Source organism: Takifugu rubripes, chromosome 19, assembly GCF_901000725.2.
Source record: "Takifugu rubripes chromosome 19, fTakRub1.2, whole genome shotgun sequence".
Lineage (NCBI taxonomy): Eukaryota > Metazoa > Chordata > Actinopteri > Tetraodontiformes > Tetraodontidae > Takifugu > Takifugu rubripes.
This window is the reverse complement of record NC_042303.1, coordinates 6,490,562-6,512,080: the sequence shown is the minus strand read 5'-3', so window position 1 is coordinate 6,512,080 and position 21,519 is coordinate 6,490,562. Positions and strand designations below refer to the sequence as shown.

At 43.9% G+C, this 21,519-nt stretch overlaps 1 protein-coding gene across 3 annotated transcripts in view; it reads left to right on the top strand.

The window, feature by feature from the left end:
* slc12a5a (solute carrier family 12 member 5a) overlaps positions 1–21,112 on the top strand; it is a 105,943-nt gene extending 84,831 nt beyond the window's left edge. For 2 of the 3 annotated variants that reach the window (XM_029825949.1, XM_029825950.1), the window contains exons 5-26: positions 1,128–1,182; positions 1,909–2,039; positions 4,049–4,296; positions 4,382–4,593; positions 5,228–5,395; positions 5,595–5,693; positions 6,631–6,688; positions 6,805–6,979; positions 7,126–7,244; positions 7,530–7,628; positions 7,710–7,829; positions 10,231–10,335; positions 10,583–10,751; positions 11,241–11,436; positions 11,515–11,684; positions 12,547–12,678; positions 12,761–12,868; positions 13,849–13,974; positions 14,351–14,583; positions 14,753–14,767; positions 14,978–15,111; positions 15,788–21,112. In XM_029825949.1, coding sequence (XP_029681809.1) covers positions 1,128–1,182; positions 1,909–2,039; positions 4,049–4,296; positions 4,382–4,593; positions 5,228–5,395; positions 5,595–5,693; positions 6,631–6,688; positions 6,805–6,979; positions 7,126–7,244; positions 7,530–7,628; positions 7,710–7,829; positions 10,231–10,335; positions 10,583–10,751; positions 11,241–11,436; positions 11,515–11,684; positions 12,547–12,678; positions 12,761–12,868; positions 13,849–13,974; positions 14,351–14,583; positions 14,753–14,767; positions 14,978–15,111; positions 15,788–15,879 — 2,964 coding nt within the window. In that variant the 3' untranslated portion in view covers positions 15,880–21,112. The remainder of the gene's footprint in view (positions 1–1,127; positions 1,183–1,908; positions 2,040–4,048; positions 4,297–4,381; positions 4,594–5,227; positions 5,396–5,594; positions 5,694–6,630; positions 6,689–6,804; positions 6,980–7,125; positions 7,245–7,529; positions 7,629–7,709; positions 7,830–10,230; positions 10,336–10,582; positions 10,752–11,240; positions 11,437–11,514; positions 11,685–12,546; positions 12,679–12,760; positions 12,869–13,848; positions 13,975–14,350; positions 14,584–14,752; positions 14,768–14,977; positions 15,112–15,787) is intronic. The other variant, XM_003973120.2, reaches the window with a different exon arrangement.
* The last annotated feature ends 407 nt before the right edge of the window (positions 21,113–21,519 follow it).

The following is a 21,519-nucleotide window of genomic DNA, read 5'->3' as shown; positions in this document are numbered from 1 at the left end:
GTCTTATCTGCTGTTGTGGGAGAAGAGCTTGTGGCCTCATTAGGAGCAGAACAGAGAGAGAGACAGAAGCCGACACCACACGTTCCTCACTCTTGATCGTCCGTCCGCCAGGGGCCCTCAGGTGACACTAACCATATTAGAGACTTTACAGAGTCGGACGTAATGATAGTTGAACTGGGAGTCGACAGAATTTCATTACACGTCTCACTCTCTTTGTTTTTATTGATGGGCTGAGGTGCCTGGATAAGAATAGTGGCACTAACTCTACAAAAGCCTTCTAAATTCACAGAGTAGATCATATACACACAGATGTATTTAGTTTTCACTACTGTGATGTTGATCTACTCTTCTGTCTGACAGCCTTTGTGCCCTCATTGGTATATTTTTTATTCTTCTCCTTCTAATTGCTCAATGACATCCTGAGACCAGGAAATTCATGACCAAAGGCTTCAAAGATTGATTCTTACTGTGGGGAGGTGAGCTAAATGTGACAGGTTGACAGGAAAACCGATGGGAATTTTTACTAAATAAAGCCACCGACGGCGAAGGTCTTAGCATCCTCTTCGTTTGTCGCCTCGACTCAGGGACACCATCAGCATCACTCATTTGTTCTGCAGACTCACCTCGAAGCAGCCTGATGCATTAGTTACATAATAGGAGCATTGTCGCGTTGCTGACAGGGAGCGACGTGTGCGTTCATCATGACCGGAACAGCGTTTCTCTGCCTGGGATGGTTGGCTGCAATGGTTCACCTGCAGCCACTGGTGCCCATTCCTTTTGCACATGCATCAGTCCGTCATCGGGCCTGCAAAACTAACTTTCAACGCGCCCTGAAACGTGCTAGTTCCAGCAGCAGCAGGTGAAGCGTTTCGAATGTTGAGCTACTTCCATGTTTACGGGCAGAATTTGACCTGAAGATGTTCGTTTTAGTCCAGGATTACAGTTTATCAGGTCATTACAGCAGTTGTGAACAGCAAAGATTAACTTGTGTACCAGCATACCTGAATTGCATAAATTCAATGTTAATTTTCCTGCCAACAATTTAATAAACACAGCAGCACCAACCCTCCCTCGGGGGGATATAACTGACTCTCCCCTGATTTGTCTGCCCCCACCTCTCTCTGCAGACCATGCTGACTGCCATCTCGATGAGTGCCATCGCGACCAATGGAGTGGTGCCAGGTGGGTGAGCAGACGCCGACGCCGTGCAGTCCTCCCCGCTGGAGCCTGCCCGTGTCTACATTTCACTTTTTCGCCGATTGTGTATTTTTGGCACGTTGCAGCCGGCACAGCTTGATGTCTCGGGGAAACATTCAAAGCTCCAGTCTGGACGCTCGTGCACCACGTGCACCTCGTCCTCACACCCAAAATAACAACATCGGCCGAGTGCCAGCTATAGGCAGACAGTTTGTGCATGTTATGTGAGGCGGCTATGTTTTATAATCCCGTAATGACAGCGTGCGTCTTAACCAGTTGGTGTGTGTACACCGAGGGTCAGAGCAAATTACAGGCTTGTAGAGAAGTGTGGAAGTGTGTGCCAATTATGAGTGTCTGGGCTTTAACTGGGTCCAGCCTTTGTGCCGCTTCGCAGTGCTGATTAAAGTCTGTTCGGCTCATTTATTTGCACAGTGTCGAGAAATACAAGCGCTAATGAAGAAAACAAAGGGTTGTTTAAAAGCACCCCCCCCCCCGTTTTAGAATGATCACGTCATTCATCGGCCAGTGAGAGTGACAACAGGTCAGCCAGTCGGTCAATAGGTCGACTCTCAATGGTTTTCAAATGGATTAAGCAGCTCTTGCGTTCACATGTCTGACATTAGATAGCTGCTGTGCTAACTGGCTATTTAACCAATCATATTTACTGCTTATTGGGGGGTTTGGTTAATACACACTCTGCTAACTTTGCAGCTGGAGGCTCCTACTACATGATCTCCCGCTCCCTGGGCCCGGAGTTTGGTGGTGCTGTTGGGATCTGTTTCTATTTGGGGACCACGTACGCTGGGGCCATGTACATCCTAGGGGCTATAGAGCTCCTGCTGGTGAGAAACATCTCTACCCTTTTCTAATGCTCTAACTGCCACTGTCGATCCATTTCCATAACAGCTGCTACAGACTAAAGCTCATGCAGCAGTAGACGTCATTTACATTCTTCACAACAGCCAAACTGATGCAACCAATCAAATAGCAGCTTCCAGTCCTGCAAAGTCACATGTTTACACATGTGTCAGTGGTATGAAACTATTCTTCTTACTAAATCTGTCTGGAAAACATATTTTATATATATATACACACATATATTTCAGAAGCCCCGCAATACCACACTCTTGTCCCCTGAAGGGATTTGGTCGCTGCACACATGGCTCAGTAACATTGCGGCACATCCAATATTGCACATGCCTATAATATTAAATTTTCCCCTTTCGAAATTTCGTTTGTAGCGTGCGTTCATGTTATGGTCTGGAGATACATTAGCAGACAGGGCAGACTCCCTCCTACACTCAGGAAAGCAAGTTAAAGCTTCCAGAAAATAAATATTAATAAATAAATATTCCAGAAGATTTCTCATTTCAAGATTTCTCTGATTTCACACTTAAAACGACACTGATGATAGCTCTCATCTTTTGTGCCTGGTTAGCATGTCTCATGTCCATCCTTACCACAAAAGAAAACTTAACTTTACAGCTCTGCTCAGTGATAATTGTGCATTGTGTGCCAGATTAGCTAATGCTAATTGTTCTCAGTTGACACTTTTGGAACGTTGCACTTCTCATATTATAAATCCTGATCAGTTTTAGGTCAACTCAGAGTTCTTTTATGTTCCTCTTCCTTCTTCTGTTCCTCCTCCTCTGCATGTGGTCCCACTCTTCACTCTTCACCTACAGCTCTTGCTTGTTGCATTGACGGGTGGGTGATTAGACGAAGATTATATTATAGTGAGCCATTGGTGGAGTAACTTTATTGAAACAGTCCTCATCATTGCTGCAGTCCACCTTGCCAGTGTGTGTGATGTTAATTCTCCCTTTCTTCTCCTCCTGGATGCCTCCATACAGAGTTTGATCATTCCTGGAGGTTAATACTGCCTTCTGGGTCAGAGCTGGCTTAGTTTCCATTGTAAAATAACAATCCCTGCAGAATTGTGAGGAGCAGATCTGGGGAAGGCTCATTTGAATATGTTTCATCCTTCCGCCCAAGCCAAGAACATAAACTGGTGGTGCTATTTTAGGAAGCATGTGGAGTTCACAGTGAAGCAGGAGATTTGTTTGCCCAGTGATACGCCGTTCTAAGCAACCGATCGGCTTCTCCGGCCAAATGACTGCGATGTGCTATGACTCTCTGCGTGTTCTTCTCAAATCCTTTTTTTCCCACCACTGTGTTCTGATAAAACTGCTAGGAGTGAAAATGGCTAAAAAAAGAGAGAGAAATCCCGATGCTTACGTAACAGTCTTATCATGATTCATCCAAAACTGATGACAGATACTGACAGGCTAATTAAAGGTTTTGTTGTTTATATATGTGTACCATATATGTATATATATATATATGGTGCTTATTCTATTCTAAGACTTGCTCATAGTAAAAGTATAATACTGACAGTTAATTTTGGAGTCACACAGTCCCTCTTTGCCTGAGTCGCTAAGGAATTAACGGAGAAAGGCAGAATCATGTGGGCTGCATTCAGGCTCCAGCAGAGGACCGTTCAGACTTGTCCTCCTCACTCAACTCGTGTTTTTCTCATCTCTCTTTTATTACATTATGCCCCCCCCCCCCCCCCCACCTCACACCTATTGTTGTTTTCTTACCCAGAGTGGACTTATTTAATTTAGCAGTAATGACAGCAGAGCAAGACGAGGAGAAGAGTTATGACCTGAAATCTGCCAGTTTAGCTCCCCAGGCAGGCACGGAAGTGAGGAGTGATAGTGGATGAGTAACATCCCTGAACAACTAGCACCTAAATGCCCTCGAGCTGCAGCGAGACTGGTGCTCAAACCTTTATGAGCAAAAGCTCAGCTGCGCAAACAAATAACATCCTGTAACGTCTCTGCTTCAGATCTACATAGTGCCCAAAGCGGCCATCTTTCCTCTGGAGGGCCTGGAGGGGGCCGAGGCGGAGGCCGCCCTGCTGAACAACATGCGCGTGTACGGGACCATCCTGCTGACCTCTATGGCCACGGTGGTGTTTGTCGGCGTCAAATATGTCAACAAGCTGGCCCTGGTTTTTCTGGCCTGTGTCATTCTCTCCATCCTGGCCGTCTACGCCGGTGTCATCAAGACCGCTGTCGATCCTCCAGTGTTCCCGTAAGCGCCGTCAGCCACGGCCATTAGCTGAAAAAAGCTAATTTGTGATGTTTTTAATGATTTTTTCTTCTTTGCGTGTTTTCAGCGTGTGTGTCCTAGGGAACCGCACCCTGGTGTGGAAGACATTCGATGTCTGCTCCAAGACCATGGAAACGGCTAACGGGACAGTCACCACTCAGCTTTGGAGCATGTTCTGCGATTCGTCTCTCCTCAACGCTACCTGCGACAAATACTTTACGGACAACAACGTGACGGAGATCCAGGGCATACCAGGGGTCACCAGCGGAATCCTGGCAGGTCGGCTCACGCTCTGGGACACGATGTGGTTTTGTTGGTTGGACAGGGGGACAGTGGCTACAGAATTTAATTTGAGGGGATATTTGGATTTTGTGCGTGCTTTGCTCTCTGACACTTGAGTCTGTGCACACACAACCGAGCATCTTCTCTCAGCCAGGGAAATCAGGCTGTAATTTTCCATTTAAGGAAGAGCTTTGAATCATAGCTTTCATCAATCATTGTTTGAAATCCCGAAACATTCTAATGTTCCAGTGTGCTGTTGATAACAGAATGAAATGGACACTTGAATTTATTTCAACGCCTACAAATTGGCTGTTTTGTGTCTTAAGATAAGCGACAGCAGCAATTCCCTGGATGTTGTTTTTCCATAAGATTAGTTACAGTAGACAAGATGACGATGCTTGGGGTTTTCTTTTTCCACATTTTTTCAGTTTGCTCCCAAAATTGCAGTGTTCTGTCAGCCTGCTCTCCTTTGCAAACGGCACAATAATTAAAAATAACTCCATTTCGTATTTTAATTGGCGCAATTGCCCATCTTGGGCTCGGATCGCTTCGTGATCTTAGTTTCCTGCAGCCATATTGGTTGTAGTTGATGTAGGGGTGAAATCCAACTGTTCTTTCTCACCCATCACAGAGAACTTGTTCGGGACCTACTATGAGAAGGGAGACCTGATTGCCAAAACAGATATGGCTTCTGTGGAAGAGCAGGACGACCCTCTGACCAATGCAAACCGCTTTGTGTTGGCTGACATCACCAGCTTCTTTACGTTGCTGGTTGGAATCTACTTTCCCTCTGTGACGGGTAAAAACACATTTGGACAGGGGGGACTTTGATATATATATATATTTTTTTGTCCTCTTCGGTGACAGTTTGTGTAGATATATGAACGAAACTGACTGATATTCTGCTGCCTCTCAAACCCCCAGTGTGTTGAGTGAGCGTGCGTGTGTAGATAAATCACATTGACCTTGATAACATCTGCCTCTGACTTTCTGTTCAGGGATCATGGCTGGATCCAACCGCTCTGGAGATCTGCGTGATGCCCAGAAGTCAATTCCCATTGGAACCATTGCAGCCATCACCACCACCTCCACTGTTTGTATCCTTCTTTACTGCCCCCTGTAGGAGCACAGCAGACAATGCACACCAGTCCCAAATCTATTTTGGCTTTCTACGTAATTTGAGCTCTAAAAACACCTGTTTATTGAGCTTCTTATGAATTTTAAAACCCATAAATCTGTGACCCCACTGATCCTGAGTCCCAAATTATTGAAACAATTGCAAACTGAGTTGCTAGCTGGGACATGACAAAAGGCCATTTTTAAAGCAAATAACCTGTGGAATTGTATAATGCTTGATGTAGAGGTGATTTATTTTTCCAGAATCCTCTAAAAATATATTCCCAACATCACTGGAATTGAGGCCATGCCTTCATTGGTCCCCCATGATTTCAAAAAGGAGCAATGGAGGTGACATTCAACAGCAGCCAACGTTGAGTCACGCTACACAGCTGTCTTCCTTGATTTGTAAATATAAAATAACAAACGTACAAATGAAGCTAATCTTTAATCTTAAACTGAAGTTTTTTTTTCTTTAATACCCTTAATTATGTGATTACACGTGCCCGCCAGTGTATTTTGAGGTAGATGTAATTACAGGTCCCCCACTCCGAGTCGGCCATCTTGAATGTCTTGTGTGCATCTCGGAGTAATCAGCTTGGGGTCTAAACAAATGTGATTAAGGTGTCTAATTGTATCAGCAGGCTACCATTGCAGTCAAGTTAATAAAGCTGAAGTGTATTAGTTACAATGTCACTGATCTCAGAGATATGATCCTCAGCAAATCCGATTGATGTCCTCTTCTAGGCGATCACAGCAGATTGCTTTGTGAGATCATTAGACAACGCTTCAAAGTGAAAATTTTGTGAAGCCCTGTCATTCCTCATGTTGGCCATTAAAACAAAACCTGACCACTGTTTTGACACCCCGACACATTTCTTTGAGACGCCGTTGCCGTCCTTATGCCTGGCTGTTCAGACATGTCGAGTGTCTTTCTGTTTGGTGCCTGCATCGAAGGCGTGGTGCTAAGGGACAAGTAAGTACCACTGCTGCTTATTAACATCTCCGGACAACTGCTTGATATCTTTGGTGGGAAAAGCGGGTTTCAGTAGCGCTGAAGGTCAACCTTCCACCTTTCCTTGTCCCCTTAAGGTTCGGTGAAGGGGTTCATGGGAACTTGGTGATTGGCACGTTAGCTTGGCCGTCGCCGTGGGTGATCGTGATTGGCTCCTTTTTCTCCACCTGCGGCGCCGGACTGCAGAGTTTGACGGGAGCTCCGCGTCTCCTCCAGGCCATCGCCAAGGACGGCATCGTGCCGGCCCTTCGGGTCTGTTGCATTTACTCACACTGTGCATCTGCAATATCAAGTCTTGGCCTAATTAATATTTAATCTTCCACTTTAAAGCTTTGCATTTTTTTTACTAGCAGGAATTGCTAATGCGGCAGTTTTAAACACACATGCTGTTTCTGCAGATCTTTGGCCATGGAAAGGCCAATGGCGAGCCCACATGGTCTCTCCTGCTGACAGCTTGCATCTGCGAGAGCGGCATCCTCATTGCATCCCTGGATGCGGTCGCTCCCATCCTCTCCATGTGAGGACCGAAGCAAACTCTAATTTACAGCCATTCCTTAACACGCAGCGTTTCAGAGCAGCCAGCTAACCCCCGTGACTCCTCATAAAATGGTGCAAATGCCAGATATTATGGTCTCAGGATTTAGCTCGTCACACAAAAGGGCAGACCACTCTCCTGCTCTGGCTTTAATACCAGTAAATGTGACGGATATTACGATAACACTCTCCTGCGGCTGCGTTTAGTCTGAAGTCTCTCGACTGTGTCGCGGCTTAAATTGGGTTTCTGCTGGTGTGCATCCTGCAGGTTTTTCCTGATGTGCTACATGTTTGTGAACCTGGCCTGCGCCCTTCAGACTCTGCTGAGGACGCCAAACTGGAGACCCCGTTTTAAGTTCTACCACTGGTCTGTTGATGGGAGGGAAGTGTCAGTGGAACACTGGAATCAGACCGGGGTCTCAATGTTTGCATCTGTCTGTCTCCTCAGGACTCTGTCCTTCCTGGGGATGAGTTTGTGTCTCACACTCATGTTCCTCTGCTCCTGGTACTACGCCATTGTTGCCATGGTGATCGCTGGCTCTATCTACAAGTATATCGAGTTTGCTGGGTAAGTGGAGCGCGACCCCAGAAGAGATAGGATTCGCTGGTTGATTTTTGGTTTTTGCAGGTGTGTGTGTGTGTGTGTGTGTGCGTGTGTGTGTGTGTGTGTGTGTGTGTGTGTGTGTGCAGGTCAGCCTTGTTAGAGCTTATTTCTTAGCAATCCTTTCACATTTATGCTACATACACGACCATCTGTAGTATTATGGCAGCAATATTCAGATGGTTCCAGACATATCACACACACACATACACCCACACACACTCACACACACACAGCTGCTTCCAGCCAAGAGTAAAACCTCCAGACCCAGAACTATGCAAAAACAACAAACTAATGTGACTGCACACTTTTTCTACATCTCATTAATTTTGTTCACACCGATGTCGTGCCTCTTGTGTTGTATTTGTGGAACAGATAAGGGCAGTACTCATTTTTTTGTGTCTTTTGAGATCATCAAAAAATAAATTCCAAAAGCTTGGGATGAATATTTCGTTGTATTTATGGCCGATGTCTTCTCAATTGTCACCATCGTTTTTTAAATCATTTTTACCGGGGGATCAAGAGAGCTGAGTGAATAATTACAGATAATGTCTATTACACCAGCCGATATGTGAAAATTAAATCTTGTCAGGATCTTGTTCCCACCAAGAGACTTTATGATTGAAGGACATGTGCTGTGAGCATCAGCTGAAGGCAGATGCGTTCAATCCCCCGGGGCGCCAGAGAATGCGGTGGTGATGATGGCAGCTGTTAACTGTATGACTGAAAGGAGAATGACAGTATGAAACATGGAGCTTTGAAAGGTAGCCTGAACAAAGGGAAGTGATAGATCCCATAAATAAGGTGGCTGATGATGTAGGTGTCTCGCTGTGAAGGTCTGACTTCAGGAATTTGCTGGCGAACATGCATGAGGCATCCACGGATATGGATCCCCCATGCTAAGGCTCTTCGTCCGTCCTTATTCTACCTCAGAAAGCTGTCTAGTTTCAGGATGACTGACAGAGCCTCTCAGGGTCCGTCTGCATGTTCTCCTGTGTCCCCCCAGTACAGTATCCCGAACATTAGGTTGACTGGAGGCTTAAATCTGCTCCTATGCTTGATCGAATATGTGGGGACCCATCCAGAACCTAATCTTGCTGGTCCAGAACCCTTTCTAACCCTGTAGAGCATATGTGCCAAACTCAAGGCCCGCGGGCCATATCCAGCCCATAATACAATTACAGCCGGCCCAATCTTTACATCCGGCCTTGATCTGTTATTGTTATTAATGGCCTGGCGATATGAAGCGTTGATAACACATAAACTACAGATCCCATAGTGCAGCACAACAGCTGCCTTACCTAATCATAGGTTACGTACCTGGGAACATTCCCACTTCATTCAAGTCGGCGTATGTTAACATTTGCAAACCTATTGTAGCATCATGTCTTATTTGTGGAGCTAATGTGGCTGTAATTAAGGAATTTAATCAAAGAAGGCACTCCGAGAGAAAACATCAGGACAAGCTGAAAAGCATAATGCAGAGTAGAAACTACAGGAAGTAGAAGAGTTAAAGAAGAATCTGACATTTCAGCAGACGCATTTCACAAGAGTGAAAACACTCTTCTCTTTACTCAAAGTGAAGAGAAGTGGCAGAAGAGTTCGCCAAATCAGGCTGGCCATTTACTGAGGGTGAATTTCTGAAGAACTGTATGCTGAAGGTGTGTGACGTCTTGTGTCCAGACCAAAAGAAGATGTTGGCAAAAATATATAATGAAATATACCCTCTGATCGGGGTTTTTGGGTGATGGCAAAATTGTATTTATATTTTCTGGGGGTTTTGGACCATGCTCATATTTTGAATTTGTATGATTTTGACAGGAATGTTTTTGTGGAGAGTAGAAATATTGTAGAAATATTGTAACTTTTATCATTTTGACAAGAAACATATTTATATAGGGGAAAGTATTTTAAGTTATATAAAGTGTAAGTTTATTTATTGTGGAATAATACTCCTGTCTGTTTTTATTCCTGTCCATGTTCAAAAAACTTTGTTGTGTGTTCAAGAAATGTTTATCCTGTTCGGCCCGCAACCTAAAGTGTGCTTTGAGTTTTGCCCCCGGTGCAATTGAGTTTGACACAGTGACACACAGCTCTACAGTGTAGATGTAAAAACCCTAGGACCCTCGGACCACACTGGCTCGTTTTTTAAAGAACAGGTAATCCATATGCTGATCATGTAGAGACACACTGTGCATAAAAACGCAACCTATTCCCAGTGACATGGCACTAACTTGTCATTTCCCTGTGAGGTCTATCCCACAGTCGCAGGTCAGCCTGTGAGGTGAACGCGGATTAGTGACTGAGCGTTGAGCTCGTCCTTCGTTTCCTTAGGAAAAACCTGACTAGCACTTTGTTATCGTCACAGTGCGGAGAAGGAGTGGGGAGACGGCATCCGAGGGCTGTCTCTGAGCGCTGCTCGCTACGCTCTCATGCGGCTCGAGGAGGGACCCCCGCACACAAAGAACTGGCGGTATGAGAAAGTCACCAACTGTCTTAATCTGCCCCTATTTAATTCAACTTAACATTTATACTAACAACATGTTTGCAAATGTTTGGCCAGTTAATGTGATTCTCCTCATAGCAGCTGTCAAATAACAATAAGTGTTGATTTGTATTAACACCTCAGGCTTTCTTGCACCTTTTTCTGCCACATTCCCCCCAATGAGGACCGTTTTTTTGTTTATTTTCTTTTAATTTTACGTTCTCCTCGTCTGCAGGCCTCAGCTCCTCGTTCTGGTCAGCACAGACGGGGAACAGAATGTGGAGCAGCCCCGTCTGCTTTCTCTGACCAGCCAGCTGAAGGCCGGCAAAGGCCTGACCATTGTGGGAACAGCTCTAGAGGGAACCTACCTGGACAACTACGAGCAGACCCAGCGTGCAGAGCAGGTGGAGAAGCACTTACCGGTTCTATTCTTTGATGGGTGAAATCTTTTTCAAAGCACTGGAGAGAAACTGGTGCACCATTGTTTCCTATAAGCAGTGTAAAATTGGTAATAAACATTTGAATTCAAAATCTTGTCATATATCTTGCTGTTGTCATTAATGTATTACAAATACAGTTACTAAATGCAGTTTATAATTTTATTTCTTGTGTAGAGTCATAATGAGTGTGTTTAGTAGATGGCTCAACTTATTGTGAATAAACATCCAATTTGCACAAAAAAGCTTGAGCTCCCCCTGGCGGTAAACAGTGGAGTATCATAGAAACTCTTCTGCCTCAGGACCACATCAGTGGTTTATTTCTAATAGTTTATTAGATATGACTCTGATGATTACTGTCAATTTTTGTCAATTTTTCTCCCTGCTCAGTTTGGTTGAATTGATTTGGAATTGATCAACAGATGCAAAAGTTTCTTCATTTAATCTCCTTTCTAGGCACTGCGAAAACTGATGGAGACAGAGAAGGTGAAGGGCTTCAGTCAAGTGACTGTGTCCTCCAACCTGCGTGATGCCACCTCCCACCTCCTCCAGGCCAGTGGTCTAGGAGGCCTGAAACATAACGCCGTCCTGGTGTCCTGGCCTCGCAACTGGAAGCAGGGAGACGAGCACCAGACTTGGAGGAACTTTGTTGGTGGGTGGCTCTCAAAGACCATCCTGAGACGTGCGGCTCCCTCGCACTGCCTCTAACTCCACCTCTCTCTGCACTCAGAGCTGGTGAGAGAAACCACCGCAGCTCACCTGGCCCTGCTCGTCCCAAAGAACATCTCAGCCTTCCCATCCAACGGCGAGCGCTTCACCGAGGGTCACATTGATGTGTGGTGGATTGTCCACGATGGAGGCATGCTGATGCTCCTGCCCTTCCTCCTGCGCCAACACAAGGTACATTCACATGTACACAATGTTTAGTCAAGGTTTACGTGCACTAAAACATGTGCAAAGATCTACTAATGGTGTGCACTGAGGACTGCATCTTTGCAGTGAGCAAAGCAACCCGCGCTCACCATTTAGCACCTTAGCCTTAATGAATGTGGGGTTTTAGCACACGCATTACGATCTAGTAAATCTGGAAGAATTTTGCAGTTATTGTGATTGGAGTCATTTTTACCAGGAGGAGACACGGGAACAGTGAAAGCAGATGCTGAGAACAGACATTTCTTGTTTGAGTCAGTATATTTGAAGTGACAGAAGGAAAAATTATTGAGACAACTCAGCTAACCAGCCATGCCATCTTGGAGCTGCTTGTAGGTTTAAATGGGCTGGTACATCAAAGTTCCATCCGTACAGGAAGCACTGGATAAAACCAAACACGTTTTTATGCGGTTGCTGGCTTCCCAAGAGGAACAGGAGTGGTTGACAAGGTCAAACATGGCCCTCACCAGCTGTTTGGTGTGCGCAGGAATGGTGTACCACCGGAGCACTCAAGCCTTAGTATTGGACACTGCTCACACCTCAGTGGATGATAGCCTGTAATTGTGGGGTGCAGACTATTTTTTATTGTTGTTGTTCTGCAAAAGAACAGCAACTTGACATCAACTTGACATTTTCCTAATTAGCAGATGTCTTAGTAGATCAGGCCCAATAAGTAAAGCTGAAATGAGGGACCTCACGCACGCTAACTGGGCAATCATTTTCCTTACTTTAGCATTTCGCTGATGCAACTCAGGTCATTTGTAGGTCAGGAGGATGAACCTTGTAGGTGATGTAACCATGGTGGACGTGTGTTGCTGTTTGTGCCTCGCAGGTTTGGAGGAAGTGCAAGATGCGCATCTTCACCGTGGCCCAGATGGACGACAACAGCATCCAGATGAAGAAGGACCTGACAATGTTCCTCTACCACCTCCGCATCGACGCCATGGTGGAAGTCGTAGAAATGGTAACTCTTCAGGCAGCAAATTGGATTTAAGTGTGGACGGCGCCAGAAACCCACGCAAATATGAACTCTTTCCTCCCCTCAGCATGATGGTGACATCTCTGCCTACACCTACGAGAAGACCCTCGTGATGGAGCAGCGATCGCAGATGCTTAAACAGATCAACCTGACCAAGACTGAGCGCGAGAGAGAAGTATGTCGGTTGTCAAAGATTTTTTATGTTCAAAAGAGCCCATCAAATGTGACATGATCTTTCAGGCTCAACTCAACGTGACACATGAGCCCCTCTGGACGTAAAGCACATGCATGGTAGAACCACCAGTAGCCTTCTGCCATTTGGAAAGATCTGAACAATAATAAGAAAAAGGCATTGATATCCCCTTCACACAGTTTAATTCAGCTTTAAAAAAAACAGGTGCTAGCAGCAACGGTTTAACGCCAACTGTGTTATTCCTTAAATTTTAGAAAACTTTTCTCTGCAACTTGGAGATTTGATAACTTATGTCTTTTAACTGAAGTGTTTCATCACCAATCTTATAATGGTGTTATTCATTTCAATACTGCCCAGTAGACATATGAGGTACCCCAGGGATCCATTCTTGGACCTTTCCTGTTTTCAATGTGTGTGTTGACCTTTGCAAATTCATTCCACTTTTTTTGTTCAGCATGTTATTTCAATGGGTAGCACGGTCATATCATAGCAAGAAGCTGCCATTTGATCACGTCAAATCACGGCAGATCACAGCTTCTCGTGGAGTTTTCGAGTTCTTTCTGCTTTTCTGTGGATTTTCTCCAGGAGGAAACTCCTGGAGAATTCATCCATCACTCATTGAAGGATGAATGAAATATTCACTGTTTACTTATTTGTATATATATATATACTTATAATATAATTATTTGTCATTTAACAGCAGTGATGCAGTTCAGGGAGACACATAAAAAGAGAAAGTGGTTTCAGATTCCAGCTACAGCTTACAGTGTGTGAATGTCTAGCATAAAATTCCATTGTGACCCACTTTGTTGCTCACACACAATTTTGCTAACAGCTACTAAAATGACGTCCTTCTTTCTCATAACGAGTGCCTCGAACCAAAGAAGCAGACTTACTGGGTTCGTTATTAAACAACGTCCTGCGAGCTGAGTCCTTCCTACGTTTCCTCTGCATCTGCACAGATCCAGAGTATCACAGATTCATCCCGCGGTTCTATTCGACGCAAGAACCCATCTGCCGTGACCACCCAGCTGAGCGTCACTGAGGACCCACCAGCAGCTGCCAAGGAGGAAAAGCCGGAGGAGGAGGTAGAGCAGGTTCACGTTTTGAGAGACTTTGTTTTGTGTCCAAAAGTTAAATGAGAACTAAAACCCAATGCAAGATCAGGTGTGTGACATGTCATGTTTTCTTTTTCTCCACTTTATTTTAAAAGGTGCCACTCATGTGGTCTCTCTATATTGACTGGACTTTCTTATGCTTTTTTGTTTCTTCTTACTTTTTCCCCACCGCTGTTACCAAACATGTTCAATTCCAAACATCTTCATCCTCACTCCACCTTGTCTATTGAACTCTGTGCCTCTCTGTAACTTTACCTGCCTCCGTATATTCCCACCTCAACCGTGATTCTGTTCAACCTCCCATGGAAACACACGTGTGGGTCCGCATTCTCCTCTCGTCCCATAGTCAAAGTTGGCCTCTTCCCCTGTGTCGCCCACTGCGCAGGTTCAGCTCATCCGTGACAACACCACCCCAGCCAGCCCCGCCACACCAGCCACCCCGCTGACCCCTGGAGAGGGGGCCCAGAGCCCCGGAGAGCAGGTCCAGATGACCTGGACGGAGAAGTGCGACGGAGAGCCAGCCAAGCCACCTGGTGCAGCCACACCGGAGGGAATCAAAGACATCTTCAATATGAAGCCGTGAGTGCTCCCAAATACCCACTGAAGCTGTTTTAAAAATGGATTACACCCCGAACCTTCTCAGTCGTCAGTTGGGCGGCTGTTAAACGTTCGAATGAAGGGTCGCTTAACAAAGGGAAGCTCTTAGTTTAGTGCTGATAACCATGTTTCTCTTCTTGCCATGCTGCAGAGAGTGGGAGAACCTGTAAGTATAGAAGTTCCTTTAAACTTTTCGTCATTCACATCTCATACAAGTGGAACACATGAGCAGATGGGGGGGGGGGGGGGGGGGGGGGGGACATTGTGTGTGAATGGGCATCCCTCACCTCAACAAGCGCCGCCACGGACCGCATCTGAGCTCCACCCACACCTGAATCGTTCTGACCGCGTTTGTCGTTCCTCTGTTTTCACTCAGGAACCAGTCAAATGTGCGGCGTATGCACACTGCATTGCGACTGAATGAAGTCATCCTCAAAAAGTCCTCAGAGGCCAAGCTAGTGCTGCTCAACATGCCCGGACCACCAAAGAACCGGACAGGTGACGAGAACTGTATCCTTCCTATCGAATGTCAAATTTATAGAGATTAGAGATGTTGTTACTTTACATTTACCAACCTTTACGAGGTCCTTGTTACACCCACATTAAGTTTGAGCTCTTGAGCTTCCACAATACTTCCACTTCAGGAAAACAACACAGTTTAGACATAGTTTTGGGGTGTTTTTTTGTATTTTTTGAAGTTGAATTAAATGATAATGTCAATGCATTGGTTTCAAGGCAGGTTCTATCATAAGAACATCTGACAATGGTCCTATATTAAAATTGTATTAGTACTAATATGATAACTTGATTTAATACTCTTGATACTTTTGATTATGTTGCAGATAATAATGCCCAGCTAACTGCTACATGCTAGAATTGGAAAGTTAGTGCCATAAAGTATTGATATTCAGTGCTATGCTTCTTTATCACATATAGTTATATTAAGATAAGTATACATATGTTGAATGTTATCATTCATCTATTTAACTGTTGAATCCCTAAAACTGAGGTCTTTTTTTGCGCATTTATGTTTTTTTGAGGATAAAGTTGCAGTTCAAAATCCCAGGAGGGCACCTTTTCCACCACACAAACATTTACTGATTTCTTTACAACTTATTATCTGACATCAGTTACACATTATATGTTTAATATGCCCCCTTTAGTCTCTTTAACTCACCTCTCCAAGACATGGAATTCCTGGAAGTCCTCAGTGAGGGACTCAACCGGGTCCTCCTGGTCCGTGGAGGCGGCCGTGAGGTCATCACCATCTATTCCTGAAAGAGCAGTTTCCATGGCCGACACCTCTTCCCTACAAACCACCCTTTTCCTTTGTCATCTGTAACCACCCCCACCCTGTCATGTCAGTGCTGCTTTAAAATCACGCCGACCTTGTGTTTGTCCTTCCCACTCGCGTGTTTGATCGTCCCCTCACACCCAACCAACAGCATCGCTTGATACCGGCGCCTGTGTCCTTCTGATCACGGCCCTCAATCTACTCAAGTCCACTACGATAATCTCAATATGTCACTCAAGAATCGGCATCAGGAAGACCGTTTTTTGGCGGAGGGCCGTTAGCTGAGGGGTGAGCGCACCTGCATGTAAGTTGTCTGTGTTCGTCTTTGCTCTTTACTTTGGCCCAAGTGTGGCACATCTGCAGCTTCTGCCCGGTAAGAACGAGAGCCGGCTGAGATCAGCTCAACCTTTTAGCTCCCTTGTCACAAAACGGACACCTCCCCCAGCTTCTCCAACGTGATCCGTCTTTCAGGACGGAAAGGGGGGGGGGGGCAAGAAAAAGACTTCTGATGGCGAGAACCAGCCACCGTGAGTACAAACTGTGAAACTTCGACACCTGACGGAGAGCAACAACGGGCGCATAAACACCTAGATCACTCCTTCGAGCACTCCCTGATGATCTCTGTGAACATTTTTCCTTTCGGCTGTTCTGTTCTATTTTACCTATTCTTCCTTTCTGCTCAAGTCTTTGGTGGCTGTTTATCTCTGAAGCCACTGATAGTGTCAATACATAAATAAACAACCCCAACAAATAAATAGATGCGAGGCTAGCTTAGGGTGTCGAGATTACACGTCATTATACTGTGAATAGTGCGTCTCCTAGCTGAAGGCTGGCGTAACAGCTGATGTCGAGATAGTACGACCCCCCCCCAACACACACACGCACACACATATCATCATTGCCAGCACCACCCCAACCCCCCCACCCCCCCAATCTCTGTATATAATGCAACTCTGAGGCGTCATTGCTTGTGAGTGTCATCTTTCCGTGACGTCCTTCTCGCAGAGAGGAAGCCCCCCTCCCCTCTCCTTTAAAAAATATACTTATTTGTTTATGGGATGGCACGAAGGTAAACATCACTGTAACCTCAGCGAGCACGGCACCTGCACTGTCCGCCACTGTGCAACAAGTAACATTTACATTCACTTTTAAAAAAAGTTATTTTTTCATCTAGAGAAGAAATATGTTTAAATGTTTATAGCCAGAAGTACCACATATTGATTAAATAGTATGTCGTTTTGATTGTCACACACACATGATCAGTATATAATCTATAAAGACATCCTGCCTAATTTAAACATTACATTACATGTGCCATATCCAAGGATTTTGCAAAGAGCAAATGATTTTATAGGTTTAGTCGGAGAGAAAAAAGCAACGCTGAGGCGTCTATACATGAAGCCCTAATCGCCCTGGAGATGATTCAGAAGGGAAAAAAGAAGGAAAACGATGTCAAATTTAGAAAATGAAGGTTTCGCACTATTTGGCCGATGGTTTATCACGGGGTGTTTAGTCTAAACGGAACCGGCGTCTGTAGCTAGGAAACTGGCATCCATAAAGACCGAACTCTATGCAGTAGACTCGCTCCGGTGAGCTTTTCTATCCTATAGATGGATCCGAGATTTGAGCCACACAGCCTCCCTGACTAAATGACTTTGTGAGCAAATCATCTTTAGGTTTTCAAAAAAAAAAAAGAAAAAAAGTACATCTTTGGAAGGATTGTGCAATAGTTGAAATCCAGACTCATGTGATCATGTTATTTATTTTTTTACACATATATTTTGTATATGTAAGATTTCGTAAGTCTTAAAGGGGGAAAAAGCTCAGAATCATCTCACTCTGATCAAGGACAGTTGTCACTTTACTTTCCTTTGGTTTCTTTTCATGAAGAAACAGTTTTTTGGTCATTTGCACTTGTAGTAGAAATATAAATATAAACAGATACCTATATATACAATATACATATATATATATCTAATATAGGGAGGCAAAACAGATTAGTTTCTAGGTCTATTTAAAAAAAATTCAATGTTTTTAGTGTTGCTTGAATGTCAAAGCATATGTTGTGAATGCTGCTAGTATCAATAGATTTATTTGTACTGTAAATAATAACTAAAGCAACATTAAAGATCGAAAACAAAGAGTATAGACATACATATCAGCGGTGGTTGTCAAATGGTTGGCTTTATCTTTTCTTAGATTCGGAATATTTTGGTGCAATATAAACGAGGGAGAACCCCTCCCCCTTTCTTTTATTCTCTTTAGAATGATATGGATTTATTATCACCATCTTTAATCCCGTAAATCAAGCAAACCAATTTAAAGATGCCAGATTATTAATGTGAGCGTGTTACTTTTCAAAATGTAAAGTGAACCACCAAATAGTTCGGATGTGTCTGCGGGAAAAAACAAAACAAACAAAAAAAAAACCCCGCAATTGTTGGAAATCTTTTCTATTGTAACTACCTTTGAACGTGCCAAGTGAGGAAAATCTTGCTTTTTCGAACAATAAGGCTATTTTTTATTGGGGATGGTCTCTCACAACGTCGCCTGCTTCAACTGAGCCTTTAAAATCGAGTCAAAAGAGGAGATCTGATGTTTATCGGAGAGGTTTATTGGAAATGAATTTATTTATTGGATTCTAAATGTTTTATAATTGCTGTTTGCATGGTATTATGTGGCAATATTTGTTCCAGTGGTTTCTATAGTGATGGTTTTCATGTTTGAGGTGCGGAGTGGCGCGAAAAAAAAGGCCTGCCATGGACAAACGTTCTCGCCCGGGTCTGAGAATTCCAAAGTGTCAGCCACTCAGTCACTAAGACCTGGAAACATGTTTTTTTGTTTTTTTTTTGTTTTTTTTGTTTTTTTGTTTTGTTTTTTCGCAAAGATTTAAAAAAAAAAAAAAAGTCCACTATGTTGTTACTTGTTATATTTACAATTTCGCTCTGTAGACTTATGTAACGTAAATAGAGGATTTTAAGTTTGGGGATGAATGGGCCTTAAAAAATGGTCATTTTCACCTTTGTACATAAGTAATCACTTCAAGTCAGAAACACTGTAACCTTGTGTTGTCTTTTGTTGTACACTGTTCTATCACTGTGGACAAAGTCTTGGAGTTTTGTAAGATTCTGTGCAATATTGTTCTCACACTTTTATGTTTCACTGTTTTTTTGGTTTTTTTTGGGGGGGGGGGTGTTTGGTTTTCCATGTGATCAACACATTTGCAGTCATTTTTGTTTTCATCAGAATGTCTCGACAGGTCTTATAAGTGATGAATATTCCCAGAGATAATCTGAAATTGTGGCTGAGACAGCAAAGCACTTTACATTGAGGGGGTGGTCTGTGATCAGTCTGCAGGAGTTTGGTTGGGGGAGGCCCTGTACGGACCCTGGCCCCAGCGACGACCTGTGGTGGCGCACAGGTGCATTACAGCCAGCTGTGACGGCCCAGACTCAAACATGATTAAACTCCAGCAGTTTTGAACTGCAACAATCCAGAGACCTGCCCTCCGATCTGTTCTCATCATTTCTATGTTTCATTTGCTTGCATGTGTCACATCCTTCCTTTTCTCCCGCTGAAGAAGACGCTGTTAGATTTACACTGCTTCACTCGGTCTTTTCCTCCATCTCACAACCATCTGCCTCCAACTCACCGGCCTCCCTCATCCCAGCCACTAGATCCAACCCTCAGCTCTGTATTATAAATGTGACTGCAGTATAAATCAGAAAAAAATCTATCAAAGAATATAAAACTCGCGCTTCCAATTTCTGGCTACGGCTCTGCTTGGACGACGCGTGATGGTCGGCTCAGAAACCAGCACCCGAAACTGATCCGCAGCTCCGATCAGATCCTTCGCCCGCACACCTGTAGCATGAGACAAAGTTGCTGGCGATCATTACCAAGTCTCCATCCTTAAATGGATACCAAGGGCTCTGACAACACATCTGTTACCGGGTTGAGGAGGCTGTCCTGTCAAAAACACCCAACAGAGACAATATCCAAACCAAAATCTCCCTTTTTTCAGAGCGGATGCCCAGAGTGTAGCTAAGATCGAACCCCCCCTCCCTGTGCAGAGGTCACAGAGGTCTGATATGTACTGTATGTGCCTGCTGCTGAAACAACAGCTGTACTTTATGATTTCACACTAGTTCTGGGATTCAGATGAGCAGAAGCGATGCGCATCGGCCGTCGATGCAAGTTCAAGCAGAGCCGCGCTCCAGTAATGTTGTGTATCTCAGTGCATGCATGCAATTACCCTTAACAAGGTGTACTAACAATATATTGAGTGTTTGTGGTATAAAAGTGTTTTTCTTCATATCAGGAACTTTTTTTTCAACTAGTATGAATTTTCTCTTTCCTTAGAAGTGGCCAATCATTGTATTCAGAATGAGTATTATAGTTAAAGGTTCATTTGTTTTCTTGGTGGAAAAGTGTCAAATAATATCAGCAGAGAAAAGTGATGACCAAAGTATACACTGTCAGTGAACTGAGTGTGTGTGCGTGCACATCGGCTCCAGTGAATTAAGAGTACAACCCTCGGCTGTCACTTATTATAATCAGACATGTCTGCTTCTGTTCAGTGCGTGAATGTGGCATGTACATTTGCCACTCTCACAACCTGACCCTTAATGTGGTCATGTTGTGAGGTTTATTTTGTTCTAAAGCAAAACTTACAGCATATAGGCTTAAAAAATAATAGTCGCTCTAATACTACTAATATATGTAGTAGGATGTAAACTGGGCAAAATGTAAAAAAAAAAAAAAAGGGGGGGGGGCATGTATTTTGTATGCTTTGGATAAAGGTTCTCCTTAGATGAACGGATTATTATTATTTGCTTGATTTGATATTATTTGGAACTAACCCTTTGCGTATTTTCCCATTATTGGATAAGGCAGCGCTTGAATTACTAACCAGTGTCTCCCGATCCGTGGTTGTTTTTAATTCACCGGAGCTGTGGGAAGTAATCATATGAATGCTTGCGTTGTTATGGATTATAAGAATTATATACAGCATACACTCAAAGACACACCTTCGTCCAAGCTCGGAATTTTATTTTCACTCGGAACCTTTCAGTATTTTTCCTTGGTACTGTACCTAGTCCCATAGTGACGCTGTAGTGTTCCTTTTAGTTCTGTGGGAGTGTATGTGTATTCATGTGCACTTGTACCTGCTGGGGGCGGGAGGGGGCTACATGTAAATAAATCAAATACAGTTAGTGTGGAGGTGTTTCATTTGTGTCAGTGTAAGTTAAATATTCTATAATAAAAAAAAATGTATTCTTCTCTATTGTGTTTCATGGTACATTAAAAAAAAAAAAGGTAGTTTTATCTTACATTTAAAATGCTTATATCTTGCTTCTGGCATACCCGTTCCATTTTATAGATTTGTCAGCACAAAATGCAATAAACCAATACCATTTTAATAAAGCAACCGTGTCGCGTTTTCATGTCTCATAGCAGCACTCGCACAGCGCGACTTCCTTTCTGGCTGTAGTTTGAATCTCTGAAGTGGTCAATTTAAAGATACATTTTGTTCCCTTCCAACTTTGTCAGACACGCATGTTTAATAAGCACCTGAAAAATCTGTACAAGCCTGATCAATGCACCAGAGCCTGGCGCCATCA